This window comes from Mandrillus leucophaeus, unplaced genomic scaffold, assembly GCF_000951045.1.
Source record: "Mandrillus leucophaeus isolate KB7577 unplaced genomic scaffold, Mleu.le_1.0 Scaffold1, whole genome shotgun sequence".
Lineage (NCBI taxonomy): Eukaryota > Metazoa > Chordata > Mammalia > Primates > Cercopithecidae > Mandrillus > Mandrillus leucophaeus.
Window position 1 is genome coordinate 13710077 of NW_012098097.1, and position 17352 is coordinate 13727428.

Genomic DNA, 17352 nt, shown 5'->3' on the forward strand with positions numbered 1-17352 from the left:
TAATTTCCTTCCTGCCTACCTTTAAAACGGGGTCCTTTCTCTGGGATGCGCTGAGTCAGTGAATAGAAGATGGGGTAAATGATGTTTCTGACCCACAGGCCGTTTGGATGCTTTTGCTGTCACCTTCCCATCATGCTGCAGGAGGCATGACAGCAGCTGTGCCATTGACGCCCCGGAAGAGAATCACTGAGCCTTCTGTCCAGCAGCTCGGCAACGTGTCGCTATCTCTCCCCACAGTGATCCCCCCAACGGCGCCCGATGCCCACCCCAGGGAAGGAGACCGGCCAGTCTTCCAGGACCAGATCCAGCAGCCCAGTTCCGAGGAAGAGGCCGTGGCAGAGAGCGTGGAGTCCGAGGGGAGTGACGAGGAAGGAGAAGATGAAGGGTCCCGACTGGTGGTTTTGGACCCAGACCACGTAAGGAAGCCTTCCTGGGTTTTACTTTTGCCTACACAGATGGAGAATGACTCAGGCCCCTTTCTCTGCCTGCACTGTGACCCACTCCTGACCCCACATGCGGTACTTGTATCTTGCCTGTTCACTGCACCGTTTATGGGCACTGATTGACCTGCCTCTTCATAGGGTACTCTCTTCTAAGATTGGTACAGGTAAGGCCTGTGTTTCTCAACCCCTGCCCTGTGGGGCCGGGTCATTCTGTGCTGTGCCTTGTGTGGTGTTGAACGGCATCCCTGAGGTCCCCCCACTACATGCCAGGAGCATCCCCCCTTTGGTTGTGACCATCAAAAATGTCTCCAGGCCAGGCGTGGTAGCTCACGCCTGTAATCCCAGCACTTTGGGAGGCCAAGGTGTATGGATCACCTGAGGTCAGGAGTTCAAGGCCAGCCTGGCCAACATGGTAAAACTCCGTCTCTACTAAAAATACAAAAAAAAAAAAAAAATTAGCTGGGCGTGGTGGTGAGCACCTGTAATCCCTGCTACTCAGGAGACTGAGGCAGGAGAATCACTTGAACCCAGGAGGTGGAGGTTGCAGTGAGCCGAGATGGCACCACTGCACTTCAGCCTGGGCAACAAGAGCAAAACTCCATCTCAAAAAAAAAAAAAAAAAATGTCTCTAGTCATTGCCAATGTTGGGGGTGTGGGGCCCATCTTGGGAGCCACTGCCTTGAGGGCACCAATTGGATCGCAGCTCCCTGCCCTACCCACTGGCAAGGGGAAAAGGCAGATGTTGATTTCATTCACCCATCAGGAAAGCTGCAGAGCTCCAGGAGCTGCAGGAAGGAACTGGGGGCTGCAGGGGGAGGTTCTCCCCCCAGACCACTGCTCCGCCCACCCTCTGGCCCCAGCTCACCATCATTTTGCCAGAATATGCATTCAGTTCTGCAAGTGCCTGAGATGAGACCATGAGGTGCCTTTAATTTGTGGCTCCCAGAGTAAGAATCCCAAGCAGAAGCAGGGAGCACTCCACACGGAAGTCGCCTCTGGCCCACCAGAGGGAGACCTGTGGCCATCTGTGGCTGAGCCCTGGGTTGGGCAGGAGGGTAACCAGGAAGGTAACCGCCTGGGGTTTTTCCATTATTCTAGCCCCTGATGGTGAGATTCCAGGCTGCCCTGAAAAACTACCTGAACCGACAGATCGAAAAGTTGAAGCTGGACCTCCAAGAGCTGGTATGTATCCGTCCAGTCTCCCACCCCGGCCGGATGCCTGCGTCCTGGTGACCCTGTTTCTCTCTCTGGTCCAGGTTGTGGCTACCAAGCAGAGCCGAGCCCAGCGCCAGGAGCTGGGGGTGAATCTCTATGAGGTGCAGCAGCACCTGGTACACCTGCAGAAACTGCTGGAGAAGAGTCACGACCGCCACTCAGTCGCCTCGAGCGAGCGCAGGCAGAAGGAGGAGGAGCTGCAGGGCGCCCGCGCACTCTACACCAAGACCTGCGCGGCCGCCAACGAGGAGCGCAAAAAGTGTAAGGCAACCCCGCGGCCCCACACGCCATCGGGTCCTGGAGGGGTTTCCCGGGGGTGTCCCCATGTACCATGGCCAGGCACCTAGAAAAGTAAGATGTGTGTGTCCTGGAAGGATTCCCACTCTTTTAAGGAGGGGAAGGCACATAAATCAAATGTCTTTTTGCTGTTATTTGAGATGGAGTCTTACTCTGTCACCCAGGCTGGAGTGTAATGGCGCGATCTTGGCTCACTACAACCTCCCCAATCCAGTATCAAGCCAGTCTCCTGTCTCAGCCTCCCAAGTAGCTGGGATTACAGACACCTGCCACCATGCCTGGCTATTTTTTGTATTTTTAGTAGAGACAGGGTTTTACCATGTTGGCCAGGCTGGTCTCAAACTCCTGACCTCAGGTGATCCACCTCCCTCAGCCTCCCAAAGTGCTGGGATTACGGGCATGAGACACTGCGCCCGGTCATACATATGTTAAATGGCACCTCTCAGGACAAAGCAGCAAATGCTGAAGCTGCTAACAGCCAGGGTGTAGAGACTCAAAACTGGGAGAGACGGGTGGGCCGCAGAGGTCCAAGGATAGGCAAGACCAGGAGGCGAGAGCAGACCAGGGGTGCTGGAGGGTTTCGACAGGTGCGAATGCAAGGGTGAGGCCAGGGCTGGCACAACAGTGAGACCATAGCCCAGGGCCCGACCACCGCAGGATGTGTGCGGCAGGTCAGCGGGTAGCTTCGAATCAGATAAGACAGTGGGGGCTACGGCACATGCTATGCAACATTACCACTAAAGCAACGTGCTTGCACAGAGCTGGTCATGTAGGTGACCGGGCACAGTGGCTTCCTCTTGTGGCTATGTAGTATTTCAGTCTTTATGCTTTTTGATGTTTTCAACGTTCTCAATCAACTCTGTATTACTCTTATCATGGGGAAATGGCCTACACAAACCTGGAAGAAAACAGAAGCGCGTGGCCATCCCAGCTGTTCTGGAAAGAAACATTTTAAACCCTGAGAAAAGTGGAAGAGGTTTCTGGAAATTTCAGAGTTAGGGTAAGTGGGCACTTTTCAAGAACCTCTCTCCGGTTACCATCAAATGAACAGAAAACACCAAAAGGAAAGAACGTGACATCCACGCTGAACTGAAAGAACTGCATCCTCCAGAAGTAACAGAATTTAGACCCTCCTGGAGGAGGATGCATGCCCCCACCTGCTCCCCACACCTGCAGTGAGGCTGGAGCTGTGGAGCTGGGGTAGAGCACCCGCCAGCTGCCCTCTGCTCAGCGAGGCTGGAGCCATGGAGCTGGGGTTGAGTGCCTGCCGGCTCCCCTCTGCTAGGGCTCAAAGTGTGGGTGGGATTCTGAAAAGATCTAAACACTCTGGTGGACTCTGTGCTTCCTGGAGATTAGGAAAGGGCTGGAGCTAAGGCTCTTCAACCTGGGAAGACCTGCCTCAAACAGCACCATCTCTGCCTTCTCAGAACTGAAGAATTTGGGCAACGGTCCCGGCCCTAACCAGGGGTCAGCCACCACTGCATAGTCCCTTAGGTGAGACGTGGGGTCTAGGCCCTGGAGAAAGCCCACGGTCACCTGCCTCATCTGGGAGGGAGACGGAGTCCATCAGTCACTGTATTAGGGTTCTCTAGAGGGACAGAACTAACAGGATAGATATATAGAGAAAGGGGAGTTTATTCAGTATTATCACAGGATCACAAGGTCCACAATAGGCCATCAGCAGGCTGAGGAGCAAAGAGAGCCAGTCTGAGTTCCAAAAATGAAGAACCTGGAGTCGGATGTTCAAGGGCAGGAAGCATCCAGCACAGGAGAAAGATGTAGGCTGAGAGGCTACACCAGTCTCGCTTTCCACATTTTTCTGCCTGCTTATACTGTAGCTGCACTGGCAGCTGGTTAGAGGGTGCCCTCTGCCTGCTTATACTCTAGCTGCACTGGCAGCTGATTAGATTGTGCCCAGTCAGATGGAGGGTGGGTCTGCCTTTTCCCAGGCCACTGACTCAAATGTTAATCTCCTTTGGCAACGCCCTCACAGACACACCCAGGATCAATACTTTGTATCCTTCAATCCAATCAAGTTGACACTCAGTATTAATTAGCCATCCCAGTCACTAAACCTTCACACCAAAATGTGAGTTACCAACCGGAGATCCCCAGACCTGAGAGGAGACTGAGCTGAACAGACAGGCAAACCCAGCCCTGATTCCAAAAACAGAGCGTGCGGAGGCACCAACTGGTAGTCTCGTGAGATTTTAGAGGACGTTGTGTCTGTAAAGAGAACAAAGTGTTAGGAAAAGGGGTACGTGAAATTTAAAAATGTAATCATCATCCCAGAGCGTGCAGAGGCACCAACTGGTAGTCTCATGAGATTTTAGAGGACATTGCATCCGTAAAGAGAACAAAGTGTTAGGAAAAGGGGTACGCGAAATTTAAAAATATAATCATCATCCCCCCAAAAGGCACTAACTAGACAAATGAATGCGTTGAAAACTGAATTTCTTAACTAAAAAGCCAGTTTGAGGAATCTTCCCCGGAAATAGAGCAAAACCCAAAATGTTGGCTATCTTGGAGGAGATAAAAGACATGGACAATAGATCAGGAAAATCAAATCAATGTCCATAAGAGAGAGATTTCAGGAGATGAGAGGCAATAGCCAATGACCAGGAGAACAGATGCGTGAGTTCAGGAAAGACAAATCTGCAGATAGAAAGACTTGTGACAGGCCATGCAGCTGAAAGAGGAAATGAACCTCCCCAGACATTGCTGGTGGGATTTCCAAATGCCACGGCAAAAGAAAAAATGCTGCAGACTTCTAGGCGGGAAAACCCAGATGGCCTCTTGAGGCCGGGCCTGAGCTGCGTTTTCATCAAGGTCTCCATCAGCTGCCCCTTGGAGGAGCCAGGGAGTGCTCAATACCTCCAGGACCCATCCCAGCCCAGATTTCAGATTGATTTGTTCTGGGAAGGATGAGGCATTGTTTGTTTCTGGCTTTCTTTTTTACCCTTAAGCTTCCAGATGATGCTAACATGTGGCCAGGGCTGAGAATCGCAGAACTTAAATATAAATAGCAGGATGTCAATGCATACAGAATTCTTGTTTTGTTTTGTTTTGTTTTGAGATGGAGTCTCTCTCTGTCGCCCAGGCTGGAGTGCAGTGGCGTGATCTCGGCTCACTGCAACCTCTGCCTCCCGGGTTCAAGTGATTCTCCTGCCTCAGCCTCCCAAGTAGCTGGGACTACAGGCACATGCCACCATACTTGGCTAATTTTTGTTTTTTTGTAGATACGGGGTTTCACCATGTTGGTCAGGCTGGTCTTGAACTCCTGACCTTGTGATCTGCCCACCTCGACCTCCCAGTGCGTGCAGAATTCTAAGGGAGAAGGATTGTTAGCATTTGACCTGCATGTCAGTTATAGACTCTGGAAATTAACAACGGGAAGTCCACGCGTGAAGACTTCCAGTTGCAGCCAAATTTGCTCAGACAAAACCCATGACAGAGTTTATTTACATTTCCACAAACAGGCCTGAAAACAGACATTCTATTTGAGAAGCTCAAAGGAGGGAAATAAGCTGAAAGAAATAGAAAAAGAAACCAATAAAGATCAGAAGCAGAAGCTGATGAAATAAATCAAAAATGAATTGACTTGATAAATAAAACTGCCTTTTTTTAATGACCAATAAACCTTACACAGTGCTGGCTTGTCTGGCAATAAAAAGGAGATCATGCAAGTCACAACGTTGGGAATGAGGACAACTTGGGGGAGGGTTTTTTTTGTTTTTGTTTTTAATTTCAAGAATGCTATGCATTGCACTAGTTACATCATGGAACAAATTGAAAATGTCAAAAATCTGTTTTCCCTAAATGCACCCATATTGGAAGATGTTATGGAAGCCTTCTAGTAACCTTCAAGGAACAAACATTTCCTGTGTTAGCAAAGCTCCAGGGGATGGAAGATTCCGGAAACTCCCCGCAGGCTGGTCCTGCGATGCTTAGTGAAAGCCTGGCTGCAAACGCTGACAGCATACAAACAGGAAACTGTAAAGTGGCCCCACGTATGAAGAGTGAAAATCCTGAACAAAACGTTAGTAAAATAAGTAGGATTTACTTCTGGAATTCACACAGGAATAATTCACAATTAGGAAATCTACTAATTTCATGCATTATATTTATAAATTAAAGGATGGAGGCAGGATGCGGAGGCTCATGCCTGTAATCCCAGCACTTTGGGAGGCCAAGGCGGGCAGATTACCTGAGGTCAGGAATTTAAGACCAGCCTGCCCGACATGGTGAAACCCTGTCTTTACTAACAATACAAAAAATTAGCCAGGTGTGGAGGCAGGCGCCTGTAATTCCAGCTACTCAGTAGGTTGAGGCAGGAGAATTATTTGAGCCCGGGAGACAGAGGTTGCAGTGAGCCGAGATTGTGCCACTGCACTCCAGCCTGGCCAACAAAAAAAGGCTTCCTGGGTATGTGCCAAATGGGTATTTAATAAAACTCATCATCCATCCCAAAGTAGGATAGAAGAAAAGTTCTAAGTATTTATCAGAAGCTAACAAGAAAATGTGATCCAGTGGAAAGACTAGACTTAAAATCAGGAATGAGATGAGGCGGCCTGCTAGCACAGCAGTTACCCCAGACTGTTCTGGAGGCTCCAGCAACACAAAGAAAATAAGAGAAAGAAATGAGATATGGATCTAGGAATGAAATACTGAAATTCTCAACCTCTACTAATGAAAAAAAAAGTCAGTAGAAACAGTAAGAAATCAATAAAGTAGCTGGATACCAGCTCTATAGTTTTCTTCTTCACCAGTAATATAGTTAGGAATTACAATTTTTAAAAAAGCTCATTCATAATAGCTATAACAACTTTAAATAAGTCCAGGAATAAGTCCAACAAGGAATAAGTGAGCCTATCTGAAGAAAAACAATAAATTTTATGAAAGGTCATAAAACAGATTTAAATAAATGGAGTGCCCACGTTACCAGCTGGGAAGATGTGTGATATAAAAATGCCATTTCCCTCCAAATTAGCAATAAATCCATTGCAATTCCCGTTACCATCCATGGTGAGATGTTTTGGGTGAACCTAAATTTATTCAACATAATTATTTACTTATTTTGGAAAAGTAATGATTAAAAATACAAGAGCTCTACAACGAAAAGGAAATTTTCCTCTCTTTGCCCCTTCTCCCACCCAGCCACCAGGGCCCTCCACAGAGGCAACGTAGATTCTCGTGGATTCTTTTCGCTTTTGTTTTCTTCCAGACAGCATCTTGCTCTGTTGCCCAGGCTGGAGTGCAACGGCGCAGTAGCCTTGAACTCCTAGCCTTAAGTGATCCTCACACCTCAGCTTCCCAAATAGCTAGGACTATGCATGCGCAACCAGGTCTGGCTACTTCTCTCTCTCCCTCTCTCTCTCTCTCTCTCTCTCTATATATATATATATATATATATACACACACACATACACATATATATGTATGCAGGCTGGTCTCTATATATATACATATATGTGTGTGTGTGTGTGTGTGTATATATATATATAGAGAGAGAGAGAGAGAGAGAGAGACAGGGTCTTACTGTGTTGCCCAGGCTGGCCTGGAATTCCTGGGCTCAAAAAAAAAAAAAAAAAAGAATAATAGCAAGTCCTCAAAGAGAACTTAAAGGAAATTTACTTTGAAATTTAGCTACTGCAAACTATATTAATGCACAGGTTGCATTTTTTTTTTTTTGAGACAGAGTCTCACTTTGTCACCCAGGCTGTAGTGCAGTGGCGTGATCCTCCCGCCTCAGCCTCCTGAGTAGCTGGGATTACAGACGTGCACCACCATGCCCTGTTAATTTTTGTAATTTGAATAGAGACAGGATTTCACCATGTTGGCTAGGCTGGTCTTGAACTCCTGGCCTCAAGTGATTCGCCCACCTCAGCTTCTCAAAGTGCTGGGGTTACAGGCGTGAACCCCGCGCCCAGCCAAAATGGTTTTGCAAGTTTAAGCTGTATCCTTCGAGCACACCTGGCTCCAGGATGATACGCGTCCAGCAGTCTTTTGCCCTGTAATTCCGTTTTCTGTTTGGATCCAGCCGCTGAAAAGGAGTGCTCTGTGCGGTGGGTAAACAAGTACTGACCCACATGTAGCTCCCTCAGTAGATTGGTACTGTAGCTTTAGAAATTCATCTCATGCAAGTTTTGTTAAAGGAATCAGTTCCTCGGGCCTTGGTGTCCTCTGAGAGCACTGACATAAATCTGTCACTTACTGGGATGGAAGGTGCTGCCTTTTCCAGCCTCGTCCTCTCTGCCCCGCGCTGCTGCCTGGCGGCGTCAGTGCAGGGGCATCCGTGGAGCTCAGCCTGCCCTGGATGCTCTGGTCTCCTCCCAGGGGACTTAAGACTCCACCTAAGGTTGCCAGCCTTTCAGTGGTAAGAAATCTATCCAATCAACGCGAAGCCTTACCACCTGGCACCATTTCAACGTCTCTTTAGACTACCGGGAGGATCTCTGAGACTTGGTGGGGAATGGAACAGCTTGTTGCAATTTGTGGATGTAGATTCCATATATTTTTGTCTCTTCCACGAGATTGCAAACTCTTTGCTGACGAAGTCCGGGTCTTGATAGTTTAAAAGCAGTTTCCCACTCTCACCCAAAAATGGCAGGAAGGGTGCCCAGGGCAGCTGTTCCCCGCCTCCTCCTAGGTCTCTGCATGGGGGACGCTGGGACAGCCTCCCCACACTCGTTCACTCTCTCTCTCTCTCTGCCACCACCCCCCCGCCCCACCTGCAGTGGCAGCTCTGCAGACTGAGATGGAGAACTTGGCCCTGCATCTCTTCTACATGCAGAACATCGACCAGGATATGCGGGACGACATCCGTGTGATGAAGCAAGTGGTGAAGAAGGCCGAGACGGAGAGGATCCGGGCAGAAATCGAGAAGAAAAAGCAGGTATTCTGCAAACTTGACACGTTTAATGATCACCAGACCGTGGAGCTTCAAAAAGGGGCTCAGCTTTGTCTCCTGCCTGAAGGCTTCCGGCCGGAGGGGTGGTGGCCGGCCTGGGTGGCCTCGACTTGTATCAAGGGTTGGTGGAGAACAGGCCCTCAGCCACGGACACCTCCTGACGGGGCTGCTTCTCATCCTGTCTCCCAGGACCTGTATGTGGACCAGCTCACCACCCGAGCCCAGCAGCTGGAAGAAGACATTGCTCTGTTTGAGGCTCAGTACTTGGCCCAAGCTGAGGACACCCGGATTTTAAGGAAAGCAGTGAGTGAGGTAAGAGCAGTCCCTGCCGCGCTCAGTGTTTGACCCACCAGTGAGTGCTCATGCACGGGGTGCTGGTGGGTCTACTAGACTGCACCTGCCCGTCTGCTGGATGGATGACCGCAGCCAACTTACATCTCCTTCAGTATCTGCAAACGTCGGGCCCTCCCCATGGCAGGGCCACAGTAGATACCGACAGGTGGATGGCCCGGATTCCTAGTCCTTCCCTGGCTAGTGGGTGACAGAAGGCCTCGCAGGGTGGAGGTACTCTAGTCTCTTCATGACCGGCAAGGCCAGCTTGCTGGGGGGATGCTTGGCAAGTTCCTTAGCCTGCAGGGACCCCTTCCAGGGAGGACTGAAGTCTTTCTAACAATTCTCACCCACGTGGGCAGCCGGCCTTCCGGGTAGCGCCTACATCTCCGCACCATGTGGAGTAGGGAATGGAGGGGACAAAGTGGGTGGAAGCTGCTCCCTCTCAGCCCCAGATTCAGGTCTGTAGTGGCAGCACCAGAAACCAAAGTTACTGCAACTTAAAAAAAAATATGTGAGTCACCATCTGCGTTCACGGGTGCGGGAATGACACAGAGGAAACAATTAACTTTTTGTTTGTTTGTTTGTTTGTTTTTTGAGACAGAGTCTCACTCTGTCGCCTGGGCTGGAGTGCAGTGGTGCGATCTCAGCTCACTGCAACCTTTGCCTCCCGGGTTCAAGCAATTCTTCTGCCTCAGCCTCCAGAGTGGCTGGGACTACAGGTGCCCACCTCCACGCCTGGCTAATTTTTGTATTTTTAGTAGAAACAGGGTTTTGCCATATTGGCCAGGCTGGTCTCAAACTCCTGACCTCAGGTGATCCACCCACCTCAGCCTCCCAAAGAGCTGGGATTACAGGCATGAGCCACCACGCCCAGCCGATGAAAGAGATGGAAGAGGACTTGAAGGAACGGATGAGCACGCTGGGCTCCCAGGGGAAAGGGAGGGCCCAGGGCTAGGCATTACTCATCACCGGTGTCTCCAGCTGCAAATGCAGTTAAAGTAGAGCATGTCCCAATCAGAATCCCAGGAACAAACAATCCCTTAATTAACCAAACAATTCTGGAGTTTTGTCTGAAAAATAAATTAGGAAGGCTAGCCAAGAATGGTTTTGGAAGAGAAGATTCAAACGGGGCAAGCAACCATGCCACTCTGCTCAGGACCGAGGGGTCCCCGAGACAAGGGACTTTCCATGCTAAGCCCAGGGGGTCCTGGACACAGCAGGATGGCAGGTCACCCTAGCATCACCCCACCAAACATTGAAGTATACAGTAAAGCTCTGGCCAGGCGAGGTGGTGCACACCTGTAATCCCAGAACTTGGGGAGGCTGAGGCAGGAGGATGGCTTGAGCCCGGAAGTTCAAGACCAGACTGGGCAACATGGTGAGACCCTGTCTCTACAAAAAATAATAATAATAATAAAACATTAGCCCACCATGGTAGTGTGCACCTGTGGTCCCAGCTACTCAGGAGGCTGAGGCAGGAGGATTACTTGAGCCTGGGAGGTCAAAGCTACAGTGAACTATGATCATACCACTGCATTCCAGCCTGGGCTAAGGAGCAAGACCCTGTCTAAAATAAAACAAAACCATAAACTTCTAGAGGCTAAAATAACGTGTTACAAGATAGACAGGCAAAACATTGAAGCCTATGAGAGCCCCAAAGCAAGCCGGAGTTTATATAAAAACCTAGTAGATTATAAATTACCAGAGAGCGAATGAATTATGCATCCAATGATGTCGGGACATTTGGTTAATCATTTGGGAAAAAATTAAATCTTTTCCTCATACCAGACACTAAAATAAATTCCAGATGGAATCAAGTATTTAAATGGGGGAAAATGTGCCAGACGAAAACAAATGAAAATATTTATATAATCCTGGGCCGGGGAGGCCTTTCGAAGCATAACACCAAAAGCAGGAACCTTAAAGGGAAAGACCAGGAGGGGCCGGGCGCGGTGGCCCACACCTGTAATCCCAGCATTGTGGGAGGCCAAGGTGGGCAGATCACCTGAGGTCAACAGTTCAAGACCAGCCTGGCCTACATGGCAAAACCCCATCTCTACTGAAAATTCAAAAATTAGCTGGGCGTGGTGGTACGTGCCTGTAATCCCAGCACTTGGGAGGCTGAGACAGGAGAATCACTTGAACCCAGGAGGCAGAGGTTGCAGTGAGCCGAGATCATGCCATTGCATTTCAGCCTGGATGACAGAGCCAGACTCCATCTCAAAAAAACAAAACAAAAAAGACTAGGAAGGCAATCACACCCTCAATAAAACCTTTGTAGATTAAGGACCCCACAAACCAGATGAAGGTGGGGAGACAGACAGGAGAAGACAACTCACAGCCTTTAGTAAATCCAGGGATGTGAAGAGATGCTGAAAGCCAAGGAGACGCGCCTCTGGGCTTCCACACCCTAGAGGCAGGTGGGCTACGCGGTTCCTTTTGCACCTGCCGCCCTCTCCTCCATGCACCTCCCCCAGGGAAGGGAGCCGCCCGCACTTCGTTCATTTCTCATTTCCAGCGCACAGAACAGTACAGGGGCAACAGCAGGCCCCCCGTTCATCGAGTGAAGTCACAAGTAACCAAAGGACAGGGAGTCCCCTACGGAGTTGGCAAAGATAAGGAGAGATGAGCCCTCCCTGCTGTTGACCATGAAAATACAGATTGGCCTTTATCTTTATCAAGATCTTTATCCAGGGCAATATGGTCATATGCAGCCACTCCCTAACCCTAACCCTAACCCTAACCCTAACCCTAACCCTGCACCCTGCCATGGCTTAGACTCCATTCCAAGGAACCTAGCAAAGATGTACGCAGATACCATTTTTGTATGTTAAAAACAGTAAAGCCACCTGTAGTCCCAGCTACTCAGGAGGCTGAAGCAGGAGGATCACTTGTGCCCAGGAGGTCAGGGCTGCAGTGAACTAAGATTGCACCACTGCACTCCAGCCTGGGCGACAGAGCGAAACCCCCATCTCCAAATAAATAAATACAATGAATAGAGACTCATGGGGGAGATGGCGCTCATCACCGTGTTCTGTCATCGGAAAGAAGGACCCCAAGAAGGGGACGTTAGTGAAGCCCATTTTCATACACCCGTGCATCAGAATACACCCCACCAAAAAGAGCTCTACTGACATGGAAACCTGTGTCAATATTATTTTCTTACTTTCATTTTTTGGAGACAAAGTCTCACTCTGTCACCCAGGCTGGAGTGCACTGGGGCCATCACTGTAGCCTCAGACTTCTGGGTCCAAGCAATCCTTCCACCTCAGCCTCTCAAGTAGGTAGGACCACAGGCACATGGCACCACATCCTGCTATTTTTTTTTTATTATTATTATTCTTTTTGTAGAGACGGGGTTTCTTTTTGTTGCCCAGACTGGTTGGGAACTCCCGGCCTCAAGCAACCCCCCGCCTCAACCTCCCAAAGTGCTGGGATTATGGGCAGCACTGGCACAATACACCTGCACCTGGCACAATACATTAATTTTTAATGTGGCTGGGCATGGTGGCTCATGCCTGTAATCCCAGTATTCTGGGAGACCGAGGTGGGTGGATCACCTAAGGGTCAGGAGTTCAAGACCAGCCTGGCCAACATGGTGAAACCCCCATCTGTACTAAAAATACGAAAATTAGCCAGGCGTGGTGGTGAGTGCCTACAATTGCAGCTATTCGGGAGGCTGAGACAGAAGAATTGCTTGAACTCGGAGGCGGAAATTGCAGTGAGCCAAGATCATGCCATTGCCCTCCAGCCTGGGTGACCAGAGTCTCAAAAAAAAAAAAAAAAAGTAATAGACGCTTATGAAACAATATATAGAATTTGATTTCACACACACACAATCACAAGGGTGAGAAGTTGGAAATGGTTATCTCTAAGTGGTAGGATTACTGGCATTTTCATTTTCTTTTTGCTTATTTGCACATTCTATTCACACTGGCCAAACACTTGCCTTTGTGAAAAACTGAGGTCTAAAGGCACAGGTGACAGAGCCCAGCAGCCATCTTTCCACCTTTATGCCTTGACCTGCACCTCAGTCAACCAGGCTGCGGCCGGCAGCTTTGGGGACACCATGGGGAGGCCCCGCACAGGCTCAGTTTAAGGTGCATCCTGGCTGGATTTGGGTGCCAACCTGCTGCCTGGACCGGCTCCCACTGCCCAATGGCACGGAGCAGCCTCCTTTGTGAATAACTTACCCCAGTACAAAACTGTGACCCAGCAGTCCCACAATTGGGCATTTATCCAAAGGAAAGGGAGTCCGTGCATCCAAGAGACACCTGCACCCCATGGTCAGGCTGGTCTCAGACCCCTGACCTCAGGTGATCCGTCCGCCTCAGCCTCCCTAAGTGCTGGCATTACAGGCATGAGCCACCGCACCCGGCCTAGTTAACAAGAATTTGTTGTACATTTTCAGATAGCTAGAAGAGAGGATTTTGAATGTTTCCAACTCAAAGAAATAACAATTGCTGGAGGTGATTGATATGCTAATTGCCCTGATTCAAGCAGTACACAAGTGGCGAAATATCACTCTACCCCAGACAGAGAGCTGTAACATGTCAGCTACAATACAAGGAAATACTACAGACAAAAGGGAAGCCAGTCCCTGGATATACACAATGTCCCTTCCTAGGCTGCTCAGTAATCCTAAGTAAGTGTCTGTGAGAGGAAAAACCAGTCCCCCTCATCGTGGTGTACTTAATTCACACCATTTTAGGTTATATCATAATGAATAGATGGTTCAGAAACCCTCACAACCAAGCGTGGTATCTCCAGGGCGATGGCCTCTCTCATGCCTGGCGCTGCCCTCGGCTCCCCTGTGATGTTCTAATGCACTGTGGCTTCAGTCATTGTCTACCAAGCTTGTCTGGGTGTCACGGCGTGCAGGCACTTCTGGGACTTGGCGTTCCGCAGGATGCCCCAGTTGGCTGACTCGGGCCGCCAGCTTGCTAAAGTCACAATGCTTTGCATTAGGGGATGACTCATCAAGAATCCCAAACACCACTCAAAATAAGACCAAGATCCAGGCCGTGCTGGGCATGCAGGCCTCAACTCACTTGACCCGACAGCCCCGGGATGTAGGTGCCACTCTTGTACCTATATCACAACTGGGGGCACTGAGGCACAGCGGGTGAGATTCAGCCCAGGCAGCTGTACCAGCCTTAACCTCTGTGCCCCGGGCATAAAGGAACTCCCCTTGCCCTTGGAGTAAATTCCTGAACCACCCACCTTGTTTTCAAGCCCCTCCCCTACATGGGGCCAAGCCCTTACTGCAGGTGGCCCCTCCCCGCCCCCCACGATGCCCCTAGACTTCCAGCCTCCGCTCAGCCTGCCTGACCTACCCACGCCTGACTGTCCAGTTGTGCCTCCTCATTCCCAGTCTAGGCAGCCCTGCTTCTCCTGGCTGGACGAGAGCATCCAGGTCTGGTCATTCTTGAGACAAACACCTCCTTCCATCGTGGGCTCCCTACAGGAAGTGGTGCTGGGCCCGTCCCATCCTGTAGGACCTCAGCCCGAATCAATGACACCACCAACCCCACAATGGTGTTTCACGGATGCTGGCCAGGATCCCCCTCCTCTTCTCCCTCCTCCCCTCCCTCCTCCCTCTCCCCACTCTCTCTCCCCTTCCCTCTTTCATCTTCCCCCTCCTCCCTCTTTCATTTTCCCCTCCTCCCTCTCCTCCCTCCTCCCTCCTTCATCTTCCCCCTCCTCCCTCTCCTCCCTCCTTCATCTTCCCCCTCCTCCCTCCCCCTTCCTCCCTCTCCTGCCTTCCCTCTCCCTTCTCATTCCCAAGCACTGAGCACCACAGGCCCTGAGCAAAGGCTCAAAGCAGGTGCGGGTTATCTTGAAAGCTACATTCAGGCTCATGTTTACCCCTCTGCGGATGCATGATCAAGGAAAGTACAGGTGATAGAAGGAAAAGAGGAAGATTTGGGAATGTGAGGCTCCAGTGTTCTTGGGCTTTACTCGCAAATGAAATGAGACAGCCGTTCCTGCCCTCTCCCCCGTTGGCTGCAGGCCTGCACAGAGATCGATGCCATCAGCATGGAGAAGAGGCGCATCCTGCAGCAGTGGGCCACCAGCCTGGTGGGCATGAAGCACCGTGACGAGGCGCACAGGGCAGTGCTGGAGGCACTCAGGTACTGCAGGGCCACAGGCGGCGAGGACACGCGGGAACCCCAGGGGTCCGTGGCAGGCCTGCCCCACGCGCCTCCTTCTGGGTCCACCGGATCTCTGGGACAGAGGGTGCACCTGGAGCCCCGGGTCCAGGCTTCCATCCGGAAAGCTCCCTCATTGTTTGATAAGATTTCAGCGATTCTTAAATCCTTTCCAACACTGCGGCACTGGGAGGAGCGAGGCTTTTCTGCTCAGATTTCCTGGCAGGATTAAGTAGAAACAGAGAGAGCAGGGTAAAGAGAAAGGTCTCTTTGGGAGGTAAAGGTGTCCCTTTGATTTGCAGTATCACCACCTGAGTGCGGAAACCCCATCCCGTCCAGTTGTTCTGCCTGAGGGCTGCATTCCAACCGAAATTCTGTTTTAATCTCCAAAGGAAGGGGAGGAAGAGGCCTCCTCCAGGCATCCCGTCACTTCTGGGGATGGATGCGTGGCTCGGGGCGGGGCGTTGGAGACACAGGTGCTGCCTTCATTCCTAAAACCACCCAGGGTGACCAGGTGTCGGGACCCGGAAGGCAAAAGCTGGGCACTGTGGTGGCACGTGGCTCACCCGCTGAGCTTTAACCTCACCTCCACCTTTCGTAGTTTCCACCCCTTGTGCCCAGCACAGAGCCTGGCGTACAGCAAGCGCTCAAGAAAGGCTGGACCAAGGAATGAGGGACAGGCTGGTCCCACAGCACCCACAGCCAGGTGGCCCGCAGCAGTCACACAACCAGGAGATGTGTTTCCTTTTGGGTCCTGTGACTAAAGAAACAAACTGTTTTGTTTTTAAAAGTTTTTAGACCAAAACATTTTCAAATGAATAATGCTGGATTAAACATACTCATTTCCGGCCGGGCATGGTGGCTCACACCTGTAATCCCAACACTTTGGGAGGCCGAGGCAGATGGATCATGAGGCCAGGAGTTCAAGACCAGCCTGGCCAAGATAGTAAAACCCCGTCTCTACTAAAAATACAAAAATTAACCAGGCGTGGTGCGGGCGCCTACAATCCCAGCTACTCGGGAGGCTGAGGCAGAGAATTGCTTGAATTTAAAAAAAATTACATAGCACCCTGGTGAGCATAGCATTCCTGGACCTGGTTATCTACAGCAACACCACAATAACAAAGGCACGCGAACACCCTCGATGCCCCGGGCAGAAAGCTTCCCCGTTGAAGTATCCCAGTGGAATGCCACGTGGTGGCAAGGCGGGAATGAGCGGTGTTTGTATTTTGACTTGGGAAGTGCTCCAGGACACGCTGTTAAGTGGAAAAAGCAATGAGGTGCAGAACAGTGTGTGTGGTGTGCTCCCACAGAGCACGAGAGGGAAGGAAGACTCTGGACAAACATATACGCTTTCTTGCGATTGCACAGAAATTAGGGAGGGGATCCCAGAAAACCAGGAGCCTTTGCTTGTCATGGGAGCGGGTGCTAGTGACTGCGGGGTTGGGGAGGAGGAGACCTGATCGAATAAGATTTTTACAATGTTTTGCAACCAAAAGGAAGCCATGTCTCTGAGGGCAACGAGGACGGTGTGCAGAGAGGATGCTGGTTAGTCTGGGATGCAGGGGAGAGCTGGACCACAGGAACATCTCGGAGGTGGCGCCTTCCCCTGGGGACACTGCGGAGTTCACAGGCCATGAGCCTTGGAGAGTCAGGCTAGGTGCTGGATGCTCAGAGAGAACCCAGCCTTGACTTTTCTCAAGGCCCGTGGCAGCTGAGCAGTGTAATTAACAGTCAGGTATTAAGTCCTAGCCTTGGGGCAGGAGGAAAAAGCCGCCCATGTGGGGAGATGGCCAAGTCCTCTCATCCCGGTGTGCTGGCAACCCCGGTGACACAGGGAGAGGGGCCCTTGCCCGGCCACAGCTGGCTCCTCTACCTGCATCTTTACAGGGGAAACCAGGCTTCAACCAAACATCGCCTGTATCAAACCACAGTGTTCCCTTTGGCTTTATATTGTTGACTCATGAGAGTGAAGGGAATGACTTTTTTTTTTTTTTTTTTT

General features: G+C 50.5%; 1 protein-coding gene across 1 annotated transcript in view; it reads left to right on the plus strand.

Annotated features, from left to right (window-relative positions):
* Positions 1-17352, plus strand: part of CCDC40 (coiled-coil domain containing 40) — a 78974-nt gene that overhangs the window by 23444 nt on the left and 38178 nt on the right. Inside the window, exons 5-10 of the mRNA XM_011991755.1 lie at positions 238-416; positions 1542-1625; positions 1700-1919; positions 8693-8850; positions 9055-9177; positions 15211-15332. Of these exons, the coding sequence (XP_011847145.1) occupies positions 238-416; positions 1542-1625; positions 1700-1919; positions 8693-8850; positions 9055-9177; positions 15211-15332 (886 nt within the window). The remainder of the gene's footprint in view (positions 1-237; positions 417-1541; positions 1626-1699; positions 1920-8692; positions 8851-9054; positions 9178-15210; positions 15333-17352) is intronic.